At 38.6% G+C, this 17,916-nt stretch overlaps 2 protein-coding genes and 1 non-coding gene across 7 annotated transcripts; 1 reads left to right on the top strand and 2 right to left on the bottom strand.

The window, feature by feature from the left end:
- Positions 1-2,445: 2,445 nt before the first annotated feature.
- LOC147482904 (alpha carbonic anhydrase 1, chloroplastic-like) lies at positions 2,446-4,783 on the top strand. Of its 5 annotated transcripts, none has more exons than XR_015206697.1 (6): positions 2,446-2,533; positions 3,063-3,268; positions 3,417-3,523; positions 3,828-3,930; positions 4,029-4,274; positions 4,442-4,567. XR_015206697.1 is itself a non-coding variant. In XM_086581191.1 (6 exons), exons 1-6 carry the CDS (start codon positions 2,464-2,466, stop codon positions 4,547-4,549), a joined length of 762 nt encoding a protein of 253 aa, XP_086437317.1. In that variant the 5' UTR covers positions 2,446-2,463; the 3' UTR covers positions 4,550-4,783. The 5 variants fall into 5 exon arrangements, 4 of the variants coding, with proteins under 4 accessions (XP_086437317.1, XP_086437319.1, XP_086437318.1 ...); XM_086581191.1 differs by having other exon boundaries at positions 4,029-4,196; positions 4,442-4,783; XM_086581193.1 differs by having other exon boundaries at positions 3,063-3,169; positions 4,029-4,196; positions 4,442-4,783.
- A 6,727-nt stretch (positions 4,784-11,510) lies between these two features.
- Positions 11,511-11,582, bottom strand: TRNAC-GCA (transfer RNA cysteine (anticodon GCA)). Its single transcript has one exon. It is a non-coding gene; the product is annotated as a tRNA-Cys (tRNA).
- A 651-nt stretch (positions 11,583-12,233) lies between these two features.
- On the bottom strand, positions 12,234-13,481 carry LOC147482906 (uncharacterized). Its single transcript, XM_086580379.1, has one exon. It carries the CDS (start codon positions 13,287-13,289, stop codon positions 12,525-12,527), a length of 765 nt encoding a protein of 254 aa, XP_086436505.1. The 5' UTR covers positions 13,290-13,481; the 3' UTR covers positions 12,234-12,524.
- Positions 13,482-17,916: the final 4,435 nt, after the last annotated feature.

Here is a 17,916-nt window from a genome sequence, read left to right on the forward strand (position 1 = left end):
ATGCCGAATCGGGCTGGAGACCTTGATGAGAGGAAGTCAACTTCGGGATATACCTACATAATGAATGGAGGTGCTATATCCCGAGCATGAAAAGCAAACTTCCATAGCACTTTCAACTATGGAAGCCGAAAGTATATTACATCTTTGCTCGCCACCACGAGGTCGTGTGTGGCTTAGACGATTCATCAAACACTTGTAAGTCTTCTCAAGAGCTGCTGAACCAGTTCACATCTGGACTGACAGCATGACTGCTCTTGCATATGCTAAAGATCCAAAGTACCATGAAAGAACCAAGCATATGGAGTTAAAGTACCACTACGTACGACAAATGATACTGAAGAAGAAAGTGGTTCTATAACATATATCCACTGATCAGATGGTTGCGGATCCACTGACCAAACCTATTCCAAAGGAACTCTTCCTTGCACATGTAAAAATGCTTGGGTTAAAGAGGATGTGATTATGCTAAGAATACTTTGATGGTTTAATGAATAAACGTGCATTCTTTCCAGATCGATTGCATTCTCATTATACTGTTTATCATCTCATATGTATGTTAGTAGGGTTGACTGGTTCACTCACATGAACAGTCACTTCCATTTTAAACAGTGGGAGTTTAGCTTGACAAGTCACTAAACCTTATGGGAAGGGTGTACCTAGTGCCGAGTCATGCCCCTTCTTATAATTGGATAAGAAGAAACAGACTTCATAGAGAAGATTCTGTCTAAACCTACAAATGGTTGTTGCCAAGTGGGAGCAAAGTATCCTTGGAATTGTCATTAGGGATGACAACACTTGCATGGTATGAGTGGACATACAGATATCTATTGTTGAGTAAACAAATTAGATACTCTTGCCATGACATGTTTTCACACAACATGTGTATAGTTGACCACCTGAGAGCAAGAAAATAAATATCCCTAAAAATTCTTGTTATGTGAGCTCTATTGATATGTTTTTTGTTTAAGACATATCGAATGGTACTCTCCTTGAACTTTTGACCTTGTCAAGAAAATAAGAGGACTACTCGTAACTTTGGTTTGCTCCCCACAAGCTCTTACTAAAAGGCTGACTGGATGCATACTGGGAAGTTGGTAGAACTCTGACGACAATGACTTGCGTGCAAAGGGTAAAAGAACTAAAGGTTTATCACACAATCACTGGGATTCTACCTGGCCAGGACAATTGATGATAATTGTGAATCATGTGATACGTTTTTGATTTTATGGTGTGGACTCATAGGGATGAGTGTTATTTGTCAAAGTAATAAAACAAACAGATCTTAGGGTATACACACACTCTCCGGATATTAGGTTTCCGGATTCGTCTTCTTTAAGATCACTTTCATGGTAGATCACTGTGTCATGCTTTTCATTGCGACTTACTACTTCACAGATATCATGATACGTGTGCTAGGGTCACACGAACCATTTGCCATGTGAGACACACAAATGGCTGAGCATTCTACTTAAATGTTTCTCTTAGAAACCTTCTTCGCCGTTGTAGGCGAGTGGGAGATGTTGGAAATAAGGCTGGATAAACCCCCACCAGGATAAGGATAAACCGCCAAGATAAGGATAACCACCAGGAATTAGGATGAGTGTAGGACTCTATCCTATCTGGTATTAGAATGAGTGTAGGACTCTATCCTATCTAATATTAGATGAGTATAGGACTCTATCCTATCCAATATTGAGGAGGTGGGAGAGCTTAATAAATAGACCCCCCACCCCTCACATATTGATTATCCCAAAAACAACAAAGAAAAGCTCTCTCTCCTTTAATGGTGGCCTCCAACATTTTCTAAAGAAGAAGTTAATAATTTGTGGAGATTCCATAGGTGGTAACCTCCCTAGCCATTGTCGGTTCTTGGTTCGTGAACAAAGGTTGATTCCCGTTCGTGGTTGGAACTTGACTCCAGCTAAGTTGAGAAGAAGAAGATCTTGAGTGTGCCAAGAACATCATCTTCTCCTATAGATCAAAGCTTGGAACTTCAAATTGAAAGCTGTGACCAAGGTACAATCTTCTGTTTCCGCTGCCCTATTTTATGCATGTGATATAGTGTAATTATACATATCGTAGGAATCATGCATGAGATATCGGTAAAAACCTTACAGTGACTGAAAAAAATAGCCCAAATTCATACTCGGTTGACATATGCATACAAAATATGATTTCCATTGTTGTTTTCGATACTATCCTGTATTCCTGTACATCTTCTTAATGTTCTCTTTCTCTTGTCTTCCATGACATTTGGATTACAAGAACAATAAAGCCAATTCAAGAAAACTACGTTGTTAGTTGTTACCGTCCATGAGTTAAAATATTGAAATAAAATCCATGCATAAGCTAGCTGTCTATTGAAATTTCACATTTGAATATGATCTTTAGTACCTCTTATATATATATATATATAGTTCAACTTTATGTATCATCCAACTTGAAACTTGGATTTCAATAACAATGGCCAATCTTTTGACCATATTCATCAGTACTAGTGTCGCGGCATTAATCTGGTTCACTCTGGCAGAGGGTAAGAATAACAAAGCTTTTGAAATGATGTAAAAGGATTGTGATGAGCAGTGAAACACTACATCTTTTTTGTGAGTTTGAAACGGACTTCATGCTTTTGATATATTCTGCGTTTCTGAAACGAGGGCACAAACACAACAAAGAGGAGCACCTCCGTTCCAAACTGGCAAAAATGTTGTAGTGACTATTAGACTAAATAACACATACAGACTCACCTCTCTCCCTCTATTCTTCTTTTGAAGTCTTTGCACACATATTTTTAGTTGATGTAACAATCAGGGCCAATTTCAATATTGTGTATATACTTCTTGGAAAAGAGTCTGATCATATGTCAACTTATGATGTTCTACCTTTTATAAATGAATTTAACTTTTTCTTTTGGCATGTACAATATATAGTTTGACTCGCTTTGCGTCGCAAAGTCGTCACTCATCACAGTACTTATCGATTAGTTTAAATTTCATGTAATTAATCAACTCTGTTCTTGTAACTTTCGCCATTCATTTTATTTGTATTTTTTCATATTTCAGGTCTTAATTTCAGTTATAGTGGTGCAACTGGTCCAGACTATTGGGGGAGTTTAAGTCCAGTTTACAATATATGCTCCAACGGAATGGCTCAGTCGCCCATAGACATTGTAAAGGATAAATTGATCTTTAATCCATCTTTGGGAAGCTTGAGTACTGTATATAATGATACAAATGCTACGTTCATTAACAACCTGTTCAATGTTGAGGTTTATTTGTGCCTTTGTTCATCATTTTCTTTTCCTTTTTAGATCTAAAGTACACTTTGGGAAGAATCATATTATAATGTTCTCTACCGGAACGTACATATGATAGTCTAACTTTATAGGACATGATGTTTCTTTTCTTCTTCTTCAGTTGCAATTTGGGAAAGAAGTCGGAGAAGTAACTATCGATGGCAACACCTACACTTTGAAGCGATTGCACTGGCATACGCCTTCCGAGCACACAATTGATGGACGCTAGTAAGCTTTTTGGCCCTTAGTCTAACTAGATGCAAGCGCTAACAACTATATACATACTTACATACATGTAAAAATAGAGCGTGATGACCAGATAAGTTAATAGGAATAACACTTCCCAGTTACCATACTAACGACTTCGAAGGACTGCGAAGAGAAAAACAGACTGGGCACTGAAAGGATCCGTTTAAATCTGATGCCCGACACTATAAAGATATATAAACACTTGGTTTACGTACTCATTTTCTCTAAAATCTATTTTGCTTTGTTGAGTTAGATTAGTTGCTTAACACTCCTGTAATACCAGTTATGATGCCGAGTTTCATATGGTCCACGCATCAGAAGATGGTAATATCACTGTGGTGGCAATCCTCTATGAATATGGTGCATCTGATTCATTTCTCGATCAGGTGATGACAATTAATATATATCACCATATGCCATTATTAATTTTTTGCGGCAATAGTCTAGAAGTATGGTACTTAAAGCTTCACTGGGACCCATGCAGATCATATGTCAGCTTGATCAACTGGCACGGGAGGCATCTGGTCGTATTCCAATTGAACTTGTAAAGGCTACGAGTATATTGCTGTCCACCAAAAACTATGTCAGATACTGGGGGTCTCTCACCGCTCCTCCGTGCAGTGAGAATGTTTTGTGGAACGTCCTTGTGGAGGTACTGTTACTTGGAAGGAATAAATAGGTCTGTGTTCTTGTGTTGGTTTTTGGTGAACAAGTGCACGGAAAGTTACAGGTTAACATACAACATTATTAGCCGCCGGGTGCTTATTTGAAGTAGCATATAGCTAGAGAAAGCCACAATTTCACAAAATATATATATGAATGGACATATATATCGTTTACATACATGAATATACGAACCTAGTTTAATTTGTTCCTAACTTTAGTGCATTGTTGTAGGTGAGAGAGATGACGATTGAACAGGAAGAAGCTCTTAAAGCTCCTTTAGATGAGTCATGCAAATACAATTCAAGGCCTACACAACCACCAAATGGAAGATACGCCTAGACATCTTCTACATCTTAGAACTCATCAAATCTATTGTCATGAATTGATTTTCCAAATATTCTAATCTAGCAATGTGGTTAAGTCGTAGCAATTCAATTGTATTCTTTCAGTCCTTTTGTGTTGGATTACATTAATTAGTAGTGTTATAAGTGGATCATGAGCAAGATTGATATGATGTTGATCGGTAGAACATCGTTAGAAATGGATTCACTTGATTTGATTTGGTTTGGTTTCTACCAGTTGAGAAGTTTTTGTTTTGTTTTTTTTTGCTAAAAGGTAATTGTGTATATAGCAAAAAGAAAAAGATACAGTTATATCAGGTGAGAGACTCTTATAGCCGCTCCAACATTCCAACGATTTAAGCAATAAATCTATAGTAGGTGAAGTGTTGGTTCTCCATACTATGTAGGAAATCTGGTCAGTGAGGCCACCATTGTTGCTGCCCATTCACTAAAGTTGCTCCTCTTTTGGCACATTTATCTGCTCCGAAATTTTTGTCAATGTTAAATTTTTATGTAAACTTACAAAAATGATCGAAGTCGTTGTATTGTTCATCTCATTATCAATAAAATTCTCTCTTATATATTCATTTACTTTCCGGTACTCGATTACCTTCGGTAGTTGCAACTTCTAATATGGGGATGAAGTTGGAGAAAGGACTACAGTTTAAAGCAAATGCAAAGGCATTCTCCCTCAGAGCACTACAGTTTAAAGGACTATTTTGGTGAGCTTCTTGTCCCTTGAGGCAGAAATGTACTTGTTTAATAAATAAAAAAGTAGCAATTAAACTTTCTTGATAACAGTTATGTTGCGCCGAGCTACATCTAGTCCACTCTTCCGTGGATGCTAATATCTCGCTGGTGTCAAATTGTCAATTCTCTACATATCTGATTTATTTCTGTCAGGTATAAGACTATATCACTATTTCATCATTTCTCATGGTGTTTGTTTATGAAGGAAATTATGGGACTCGTATTACCAGGGCGGATTAGAATTTCATATTGCCGGTGAAGTAGACTATTGCATATCACTTATAAGTTTATATGTGTGCACAAGATCTATTTGATCAACTTGCAGAGGAGACATTTGCTGGGCTGGCCATGATGGAGCTCCGATCGTATTCCAGTGAATTGCAGACCAAGGATATAATGCAGAACAACGAGAAGTATTTCAGATATATATTAATTGGGGTCACCCAGTGTTCCTCCATGCAGTGAGAAGGTTGAATTTATTAAGGAGTCTGAAGAAGATCTCAGTCAGTCAAGAAAAGTCAGAGCCAACTCATCAAAATCATCAGCCAATCACATATTAACAGCTCATCATATTGTAACAAACCTGTAACTGATTTCTGTTATGTCTGTTCTGTAACTGATTAATGTTCTGTATATAAAGAACTTGTAACATCATAATCAGGTAATGAAACAAATACATTTCATTCTCTCTTGTATTCATTTTATTTTGGTATCGGAGCAAGAATCACCAAACGGTGTTTATCGATCAATTTGAGTTCAATTTTTTTTTCTTATCTTTCAACAATGGCAAGAACAAACCAAACAAGTTTACCTTCAAACCCAAATCAATCTTCAAACCCTAATCAAATCAATACTAATGTTGAAGATCAAATCAACATTCAAAGTGAAGAACAAATCAACGTTGCTGCCGCTAATATTCCAGCACGTTTGAATCAAGAACAACAATTCAATGTTACTGCTGCTGGTATGATTCCAACACAATTGAATCAAGAACAATTTCAAGGTTTGAATCAACAAAGAAATCGGAATTCGCAAGGTTTTGATATGATGAATCAAGGTTTTAATACCTTCAATCTACCAAATCAAGATTTCAGCTCTTTCAATGCTGGTTTTAATCCATCAGCTCAATTCTTTAATGGATACAATGCTCCATTGGCGGTTCCACCAACTAATGCATCATACTCATTTCAAAACATCTCTAACATGGTGCCTTTGAAGCTTAAACGTGAAAATTATTTGATGTGGAAGCAGTTGTTCTTACCAGTTCTGAAAACTCATGATTTGATGGGTCTTATTGAAGGTACTGATCTATGTCCTTCTCGATTTCTTATGAATAACACTGGCAATGAAACAAATATTGTGAATCCTCATTATGTTACTTGGGTAAAGAGAGACCAAATGCTGTTGATCTGGATTAATGCGTCTTTATCTGAAGAAGTCTTACCTTATGCTGTCGGATTACCAACTGCTAGAGATCTATGGCTCACGTTAGAAAAGAGACTTAGTACAATCTCTGTAGCACATGTGATGCAATTGAAAAATCAGTTACAAGATTTTAAGAAGGGAGACTTGTCCATGGCGGATTACCTTCAGAAGATAAAAATTATTGCTGATAGTCTTGCAGCATCAGGGTCACCAATCTTAGATTCTGATTTGATATATCATACACTAAGAGGATTACCTGAAGAGTATAATTCTTTCACCACATCAATCAGAACTAGATCTACTAATGATCCAGTTCACCTCGAGGAATTACATAGTCTCTTATTAAATGAAGAAATTACACTCATTCAAAGAAATAGAGGAGTTACTCTGAGTTCTGAGCAGATACATCAAGCTTTTGCAGCTTTTCATATGAGTGGCAGAGGTTCTTATAATGCTAATAGAGGAAATGGTAGAAATTTTGGCAGAGGAAATGGAAATGGTAGAGGAAATGGCTCTTACAGGAGGAAGAGGGTTTAATAATAGCAATGGTATCAATAATAATCAAGGTTACTACAATAGTGGTTTCAATAATGGTGGCTATAATCAAGGATACAACAATGGATACAATCAGAATGGTTATAACAAAGCTTCGGTCAACTTCGATCATCATCTAGACCTCGATTAATCGATTTGCAACAAATATGGACACATTGCCCTAGATTGTCACAACAGGATGAATCATAGTTTCATTGGAAGGATACCACCTGCAAAACTTGCTATGTTGGCAAGTTTCAATGACACAGATCCTCAGTTCAATGAGCAATTTAGTAACTCTCAGTTCAATGAGCAAGGCAATGGCTCTCAGAATGCCTCTCATCAGTTTCATCAGAATGTATATCAAGCTTCCACACCTCATCAAAATGATTCATGCTGGTATGCTGATACAGGAGCCTCTAATCACCTTACTGCTGATCTGGCCAATCTAGCTTCTCATTCAGAATACAAGGAAAAAGATAAAGTACTTGTTGGCAATGGTCAAGGTTTGAAAATCCTTCACACTGGCTCTACTTCTTTTCATGTTCCTAATTCTACTCATGCTTTTCATCTTAAAAATATTCTTCATGTCCCTACTATAAAACATAATCTTCTCAGTGTTCATAAATTTGTTTCTGATAATCATTGCATGCTAATCTTTACTCAATGCCTTTTTGTCAAGGACATGGCATCGGGGGAGGATGCTTTTCCAAGGACAAACTAAGAATGGTCTTTATCCCTTGCATCTCTCATCCCAGTCTCATCAGTTCATTCACTCTCCAACTGCTTTCATCACCACTAAAGCACCAACGTCTACTTGGCATAACAGACTTGGACATCCTGCAACTCCCATTCTTCATCAGCTGGTTAACTCAAAATGCATTGATGTTCAAACTCAGTCAAATAAACTTTTGTTTTGTAATGATTGTGCTGTTGGAAAGATAACTAAACTTCCTTTTGTATCTTCTGTGTGCAAATCTACTGCACCATTACAGCTTTTACATATGGATCTTTGGGGTCCATCTCCAGTTATTTCTGTTAGTGGTAATAGATTTTTTGCTACTATAGTAGATGATTTTTCCAAATACAGCTGGTTTTTTCCTTTACAGTCTAAATCTCAATTTTGTTCTGTTTTTCAATCCTTCAAAACTTTTATTGAGAATTTTCTATCTTATAAAATTAAAATAGTAAGATCTGACAATGGTGGTGAGTTTACAAGTGACAAATTAGAAACCTTTTTGTACATGTCTGGTATTGCGCATCAATTTACTTGTCCACACACTCCAGAGCAAAATGGAGTTGTGGAAAGGAAGCATAGACATATTTTGGATATGTCTCGAACTCTTATCTCTCAATCTTGCATTCCTTCTAAATATTGGGTAGATCTTTTCTCTACTGCCGTATATCTTATCAACAGATTACCATCTCCATCTCTTCTCTTTATCTCACCTTGGGAAAAACTTTTTCACAGAAAACCAAACTATTCCATTCTTAAAACCTTTGGTTGTACCTGTTACCCCTGGTTGAGACCTTACACTAACAATAAATTAGAGTTAAGATCTAAGCCATGTGTTTTTATTGGATATTCTTTAAATCACAAAGGATATAGATGCCTTCATATTGAGTCTGGCAGAGTTTATATTTCAAGGCATGTTATTTTTAATGAACATCAATTTCCTTTTCAAATATCCAGCTCTTCATCTTCATATAATTGTAATCTTCCTCAACAGTTTCCAAAACAATCTTCTATTTCATCATCTTCTTGTGATACAGTTCCATCTATTCCTTCGTCTATTCAAACTTGTGATATTGGTTCAGTTCGTCCTCTCATCAATACTATGTCCATCCCCACTCCTTCAAATATTCATCCAATGCATACAAGAGCTAAACAAGGCATTTTCAAACCTAAAGCCTTTCATACAATCAAGCATCCTTTACCTCATGCATTGCATACTGCTCTTTCTAATATTCCCTCAACTCCAACCTGTTTCTCTCAAGCAATCAAGGATTCTAATTGGAAAGATGCCATGGTACTTGAGTTTAATGCTTTGCTTAAGAACAAAACTTGGATTTTAGTGCCTCCCTCATCTGATCAAAATGTAGTTGACAACAAGTGGGTGTTTAGGCTAAAACAAAAAGCTGATGGTGCTATTGATAAATATAAAGCAAGGTTAGTGGCCAAAGGATTTAACCAGCAGTATGGATTTGATTACCTAGAAACATTTAGTCCTGTTGTTAAACCTACCACCATCAGACTCATTTTATCCATTGCAGTAAATTTCAATTGGGAAATAAGGCAGTTGGATGTCTCCAATGCCTTTCTACATGGTCATTTGAAAGAGTAAGTTTTATGAAGCGACCACAAGGATTTCTTCGATCCTATGAAGCCACATTATGTATGCAGATCGTAAAATCCATCTACGGTCTTAAACAAGCACCCTCGTGCTTGGTATGAGAACTTTTTCAAGCCTTACTAGGAATTGGTTTTACTACATCTGCGGCAGATTATTCTCTATTCATCAAGAAAGATATGAAGTCAATTATCTACATCCTAGTTTATGTAGATGATATCCTTATTACTGGGAGTTCCAAATGATGAGAGTTTGAAGGTTATTAGCCAATTAAGTTCTAAATTTGCTATGAAAGATCTTGGTTTGCTTAATTATTTCTTGGGATTGGAAGCACAAATAGATTCAAGAGGTATATTTTGTGTCGGACAAAATATACTTATGATCTATTAAGGAAAGCAAATATGATTGATGCCAAACCAGCTCCCACACCTATTTCATCAAGTTGTAAATTGGATTCTCACTCGGTGAGATTTTAACGAGAACCTCCATCGCTGTCTACGATCTTTAGTGGGGGCACTTCAATATTTAACATGGACCGGACTGACATATCATTCATGCAGTAAATATGGTGTGTCAATTCATGCATTCTCCAAGATCACCTCACATGGCAAAATTTGTAAAGAGAATTATCGCATTTGAAAGGAACTATTGATTATGGAGTATGGTTTACAAGGAGTCCTTTCAATCTTCAAGCTTATACGGATGCAGATTGATTAGGCAGGGTGCCCTATGGATAGGAGGTCTATAACCGGTTTCTCGCATCTTTCTTGGCGGTAATCTTCTTTCTTGGTCTGCGAAGAAACAACACACACGAGTAAGGTCAGGTCAAATCTTGAAGTACGTGTCTTTGGCACAACACAATTCAGAGATATATTGGATTTGTTTGCTACTCAAAGATTTATATATTCCTTTATGAAACCTCCTCTTATCTTTTGTGATAATATAAGTGCTATAGCTTTAGCTAATAATCCTATTTTTTCATGCTCGAACTAAGCATGTAGAGATAGATTATCATTATATAAGAGAATTAGTTGTAAATAAAGTTGTGGATATTCAATACTTGTGTACAAAAGATCAATTGGCGATATCTTTACAAAGGTCTATCTTCTCAACGATTTCATCCGTTTGCTCTCCAAAGCCATCAATTATTTCCACTCCCCTTCAGACTTGAAGGGGGTATTAAGGAGTCCTAAGAAGATCTCGGTCGGTCAAGAAAAGTCGAGCCAACTCATCAAAATCATCGACCAATCACATATTAACAACTCATCATATTGTAACAAACACATGAATCGATTTACGTATATGCGTTTCAGAATCGATTAATGTTCTCATATAAAAGAACTTGTAACATCATAATCAGGTAATGAAACAAATACATTTCATTCTCTCTTGTATTCATTTTATTTGAATTATGTATGCACTCTCTGGGGAGCACTTCCTAGGTTGGAAGTGATTCCCTTTTATCTATAAAAAAAAAATGCAGTGAGAATGTTATATATGTGGACTGTCAGACGAGAATGTTTGATAAAATATTTTAATGTCAAGTAACCGGCCCTAAACAAATCAAAAGTGTATATATGCATGAGTATACAACTAGATCATAAGATCATAGTAATACTAATTCACCGGAAACCATCAGAGAGTGCATAAATATTTGGTTTGTATATATATTATATAGCGATACATAATTACATGTGTAGAGAGTGGTATAGACTCTTATAAGTTATAATGTGCTTCGTACAAGTTCTACACATTCTAATTCTACCTTTTGTCGTAGGTGAGACTGTGAGAGTCCGATCCAAGGGTAAAAAAAAAAGGGTTTCCTAGGGCCCAACCGGGTTCGAACCGGTGACTAATTCTACCTTTTGTCGTGGGTAAAAAAAAAAAAAAAGGTTTCCTAGGGCCCAACCGGGTTCGAACCGGTGACCTCTTGATCTGCAGTCAAATGCTCTACCACTGAGCTATGGACCCCTTTTTGTTTAATGGCACTTACTATTTAATATATTTTGTTTCACGTAATACAACTCTTGTAGATAAAGGAAGAGAGGGCTCGCTGGAATAGTCCCTGCTAAGTCGTGTGACAAAAGTAGGAGAATTTGTTATAATTCTCCATATCGTGTCTTGCTGATTATACCAATCTGCTAGCCATTTGGTGTTAAAAACTCCAAATGGAGCCATGATTCCATGAAACTAGATAGGGATTTATTTCTTTACGAAAGAAGTAAAGGTATTGAGTCTTAAACTGTTAAAGTGATGTTCTATGGTGTGCATTTTCATTCTGTAACGTGGAGCTGCTAAAGTATGTCAAGCTTGCATAAAGTTGCGTAGAAAATTTTAAACATACTGCAGAGTCCAAGCTTAGGAGTGAAATAGTACATGGTTTTCTCACCTTCGGCAAATATTTAAGTAAAAGACTTTAAAATCTACATACATTGTGCACTTCCTCAGATAGTTTTTCATGTTGTTGTTTCAGACGAAAACATTCACCTTTCAGAAATATACACTCCAAATTTCCAAAGACCCAAAATACTAATTCCTATTTCACTATTTGCCTATTTACAATGATTTCAGCTAAATTTCACTAGCCATAGTATAAACTCCTATCTATCACAAACACAATCAGATAAAACAAAAGTTTATTTGCCTCACAAGTCATATCCATAGACAACCCATATCAAACCTGTAGGGGCCAAAAATCAACGTGATGACTATAACCCCATACCTTGTTCTTATATATAGATATAGATTATAGACATCCACATTTTCCGGCATTCAAACTATGGTCTAAAAGTCTAAAAGTCTAAAGCATTATTCTCCAACTGTGCCACGCGCGCAAACAGATACAAAGGAAGATGGGACCCAACTCCAGAGTCGGCGAACGACCAATCAAGCAACATTCAGCGGACCACTCGATCACACAGCCTTTTCTAGATCAAGCGCGTCGCCGGCCCAAGAATCAGATCTTCTGCCCGACACAAACCGGTTCAACCCACCTAGACCGGGTTGGTTTGCCTGATTGTCCCCTTGAACCGGTGGCGCTTTACTATTTTTCTTCGACGCCTCTTTGACATCAACAGCATGATTTTTCCGACAGCTATATAGAACCTCCTTGAAACTCGACCACAACCCGGTTTTAGCCGGTTTCGTAGTATCGAACAGCTCGGGCCGGTTCCTATTATTGCGACTTCTATTCTTCTTGGACCGAACTCGTCCGATACAAGAAACTTTAGGCGAAGACGGTTCGCCCACTCGAACCGACCTTTTCCCATCTGAACCGGATCTTTTTGGAAAGAACCGGGCATTCCCGGGCTTGACGTTTCGGCGAATTTTACCATCCTTAAAACAAGAAGAATTATGTTGCTTAGGAAGACCAAGGATGACAGAAGCTTTTGATAGCAAATTCGAAGAAAAACGCTGAGAATTCGGATTCGAATGTGAAATATGCGCATTCAAATTACCAAAATGTGGAATTTGCGTAGAATTTCCTTTCAACGACTCATTTCGTTCGTAAACCGAATTACGATCATACCAATCATATTCATCTTCTTTCGATACGTAAAAGGACTCGGCAGGGAAGCCCGGGGGAGGGTCTACGTTTAGTAACGTTTCGCAAGCCACTTTCGCGTCGCTTGCTCCTCCACTGCCTCCTCGAACTAGTGTTTTTACACCGTCTTGCATCGACAAAAAGGCAAAGAAATGAAAAACGTTGCTGAAATGTATGTATATGTAACAAGATAGAGTTTGTTATTAGAGAATGCAAGAAGAATGAGTCGTCAAGTTAAGACTTATTATGTGGAGGAATAGAGGGGGAAAAATAAATAAACAATGGATTTTAATTTGTCAAAAGAAGACGAAAGCAAATTCTAAGGGATGGTATGGTTTGGTTTGACGTTAGTGCGCGCCGCTAATGAGCAACGTTTTCCAGGTAGGAAAATTCGGTGGTTTTGGACTAATTAACAAGTTTACTAACTTTCAACCAACACTTTTCTCCTAAATATATATATATGTGGGTCGATAGGGTGTGGCCATCAACATTAAAATTAGAGTCTCTATTGTCTGAAACATAGACATGGTGAAAATACATTATAATTAGCAATTTATTTCTGAAAATGAAGTGTACAAGAGATGTGATAGAAATTTTGAGGCGGGTAATTCAAGTAAGTCAGTTAACATTTAAAAAAAATGAAGTATTTGAGCTGTATAAAACTATGGACGTGTAAATATAGAAGTATGGTTATCTAGAAATTTAGGATAACGATTATATCACTACTTCCCTTGTTACTAAGTACCTATGATTGAGACTGCAGTGTATGATACGCTACTCTTTCTGTTTCAACTTTCAACTAGAAAATTTCCATTTCCCTCCTTTCCATTCTATGGGTAGACTTTCAAACTTCTTGCGTGGAGATTTGTTCAACAGCACCAATATAATGGAACAAGAATTTGAGTTTATATAAAATAAATAGATTCTTTTCTTTGATGGTTGGGTAGCCATTTTGGATATCCTTCCACATCATTTTAATTGTTAACAATAAAGCCAACCCATTTCTTAGAGGGCAATAATGGTCTTCATTTGGTTACGTACGGAAGCAATTTGGTTATTAAATTGGACTTGTATGTGGTCCTAAAGAATTAGGAAAAATGGGTACTGACTGAATGACTGATTACACAGATTTCATTATCGGAAAACCATAAAAAGGAACAAAGACTACACAGATTGGTACTTGGTAGTATATCAATTTCGACAATGTATTTGTTACTGTGTTGTCTACAGGAAGATTGTGATGTTTGATCTATAAGTTTAGACTCTTGAACTTGGAACATAACAGCCAGTTATGCATTCATCACTCTAACGGTCAACAGTCCACTCCTTGTGAAAATTATTGAATTCTCCAGTGATGTTCTTCAATTCTTCTAAAATGGAGTTTCCGATCCAATCAATTATATTCGACACAGAGAGCTATAGGCTATACCACTATAGCTATAAAAATGTTCGTCCACGACTCCATGTATTGTCTGTCTGTTTGTTCCGTTGTAGTGTCTTGTAATTCATTTTGTAGATTAAAACCTACACCAATTCTGCGTTTGGAGTGGCCCTAGGATCGTCATATATGTTAAGATATATGTAATAATCATAATGCTTAATTTTCCGACTAGATATATTTCAAAACACCTTCGTTCTCACATGTAATTTTAACTTATAGCCAGAGCATTGGCAAATTTTACTGGGCTGACTATATTTGCCAGTTGCCACTGACCAAAACAATAGCTTGCGCGCTCTACTACTGTCTTAAAACTTGGAGTATCAACTACATGATACAACCAATTGGCAAATGAGTAGAGCCACCCAAGTACCCAACAAATTGGCCCATTTAGTACTATATCTCACCAAAGTAATGTCTGTTTGGTCATAGACACATAGCTTATGCGTATGTCTACAGTCTACTTGTCTATTGCCTACCCTTTTGTATTTGTTTATAAATGAAAATCCAAACCAAATTTGTACTGGAATCAGGAATCATATGATGTGTGTAGGGGAGTAATATCCTCATTAAGGATTATCACGCATGCGTGAAGCATAAGCGAACTCAGGACATCGACCTCCAAGACCGACCTATGAGCAGCTCCCTTGTGAAGACATACGCGCGCAGCATAGGTGAACCCAAAACATCGACCTCTAAGACCGATCTGTGAGCAGCTCTTTTCATGTAGGTGGTATGAACTAAGATGTCTCAGTACGAACACATGGCCAGAGACAGAACGACTCAAATAAGGTCACCACCAGGAGTAATCATTACCAAAATCTTACTTGTATTTCCCACCACCGGAAAATAGGGACTACCGCGCTAACTCCCAATCAAAGCACGACTTATACTAAAACCAACCCAACACTCATTCACAATCTCCACCTTACACGTGTGCAGGTAGCACACGTGCCTCTAGGATTGAAACTTCGCAAGCCTATAAATACCACCTATTTGAACTACGTGAGGCCTAATTCCTCTCTCCCCTAAAAAATAAGAGAGGATACGTAGGCAGCTCGCACATCAGCGAACTCGGTCTCTCCAAAAAATCTCAACCCATTCCTTTCTTTTCACGATCTGAAAAGCAAAACCAAAACACACATTTACATTGGCGCCGTCTATGGTTTCGATTACTTGAGAAATCACATTAACCCAACTCAAACAACTACAATTCCCAAGCCCACGAAGCATGGTCGGTCCTCGGCTCAAGTTCAAAACCTTGCGTAACAACCGGGTTTCATTAGCGAGCATTTCCTTGCTCAAGCAAGAAAATGCTTTCACGGGCCCAAGTAGACGCTACCAACAAAGAACCCGGTCGGTAACGTTGCTAAAACGGGCATCAATGAGGTTAATCAACAGATTAATGAATTATCACACGGGATAGGCCAAAGTGCGGTCGAAAAAGATCGCGACCCAAATTGTTCAAAAGATGCTCAAGACATACCGCCTCCCGTTTAGTCTTTGAAGTTCTCGATAAACCCTCTCCTCAAGATTTTATCCAGCCACGCTTCCCCATGTATGATGGCGGCACATGACATGCCCCGACAAAGATGTGGCTCGATACATTCAAAGTCCGGCCTCTACAGTTCTCCTCGAGTTTGATCATCTTCATTGGCCGACTATTTCCGGCCCGATCTTAAGGATGGCGACTTGATTGGTTCTTCTCTCTTGAACCCGATTCTATTAAAACTTTTGAGCGACTTTTACCGATCGTTTGCTAGCCGAGACGCGCAATAATGCGAAAGAAGGCCGATCTTGATTCACTGTTCCAGCTGTCATTCAGGGAAGATAAAACCATTCGCCAATTCTTAGGACGGTTCAAGGCTGAACTGTTGTGTATGGAAAGCGGACTGAAAGAGTCTTTTGCCACACTGGGCATTTTCTAACGCCTGTCGAGTCGCGTAATACAGACCTCTCGGATCGTGCTGATGAAAGAACGCCCAGAAACGTTATCCGAGTTGTACGCCCGGGTCGACAAGTATATCAAGTTGCAAGAAAGTTTGAAGTCCAGTGGTTTAGCCAAGGTACAGGAGGTGGCAGCGATTTCTGATCATACCCCGCGTGCCAAAAAGTGATCCAAGTCGTTAGTACCGAAGGCAGGAACTCGGCAGGATAATAACAGAGAGTTCGCTGTCTTGACACGCTCCCCTAGCTACATACTGGACAAGATCCAGCGAGCCCCATACTTCCGCCCAGAGGTGAGGCAGCCAGTAGATCGACCCGACAAGCCGTATTGTGCATTCCACAAAGCAAAATGCCATGAAACCAATGCGTGCTGGGGGCTTAAGCACTATCTCCAAGACCTTGTCGAAGCTGGTCATATTAAACAGTACACCAACATTTCTGACGGTGATTTGCGCCATAAGCTCATGGCTCGCCGAGTGCGCAGTCGATCTCCACCTCGCCGTCACCATCCAGAGTTTCAAGCTCGCCCCCACAGTAGAGGACGTCCCAGAGACCGTTCTCGTCACGAGCGCAGACAACACTCCTCAGATCATGACAATGCTAGAACGATTCACATGATTACTTTCCCTGATGATTCCGTCACCTCATCCAGAGAGAAAAGACGTCGAGTCGGCGCTCTTCAGGAAGTGTATCATTTTACTTCCCAGGCAGCACACGCTCCGCGCATCTTAGGTCGCCATTCAAGAGATATCATTTTCACAGAGGCCAACCTCAACAAGGTCTGCCTTCCTCACAATGACGCACTGGTCCTCCACATCAAAATTAGCGACTGGACCGTAAAGCGCGTCTTGATCGATCCGGGGAGTTCGTGCGACATTTTATTCTATCACACCGTCCAAGAAATGAGTTTACCCAAGTCAGTTCTTATAGATCCGATTGCTCCCCTTTATGGGTTTAATGGCTCCAGAGCCGACCCTGTCGATGATATCATCCTTCCAGTATCAGTCGGCTCTAAAGAGGACAAAGTCAGCTGCAATACAAGTTTCAGCGTTCTGGACATCAAGTAGTCCTATAACGCCATACTAGGACGACGATGGATCCACCAAATGCAAGCTGTACTGTCGACATTGCATCAAGTTTTCCGTTTCCCAGGCCCCAGAGGAATGATGGAGCTGAGAAGCAATCAGCTGAAAGCATATCATTGTAACCAAATCTTGACAGCAAGTAAGGTTAACAGTGGACCAATCTACACAAGCAACGAGCCCACCAGTTATACCATGGCTAAAGATCTGATTGCCTTGGTCAGAACCAACAAATCAGCGACCTAAAGACGGGGGCTCCAATAAGAAGATCACGATCCTCGTGTCCACTCCGTG

This window comes from Coptis chinensis, chromosome 8, assembly GCF_015680905.1.
Source record: "Coptis chinensis isolate HL-2020 chromosome 8, ASM1568090v1, whole genome shotgun sequence".
Lineage (NCBI taxonomy): Eukaryota > Viridiplantae > Streptophyta > Magnoliopsida > Ranunculales > Ranunculaceae > Coptis > Coptis chinensis.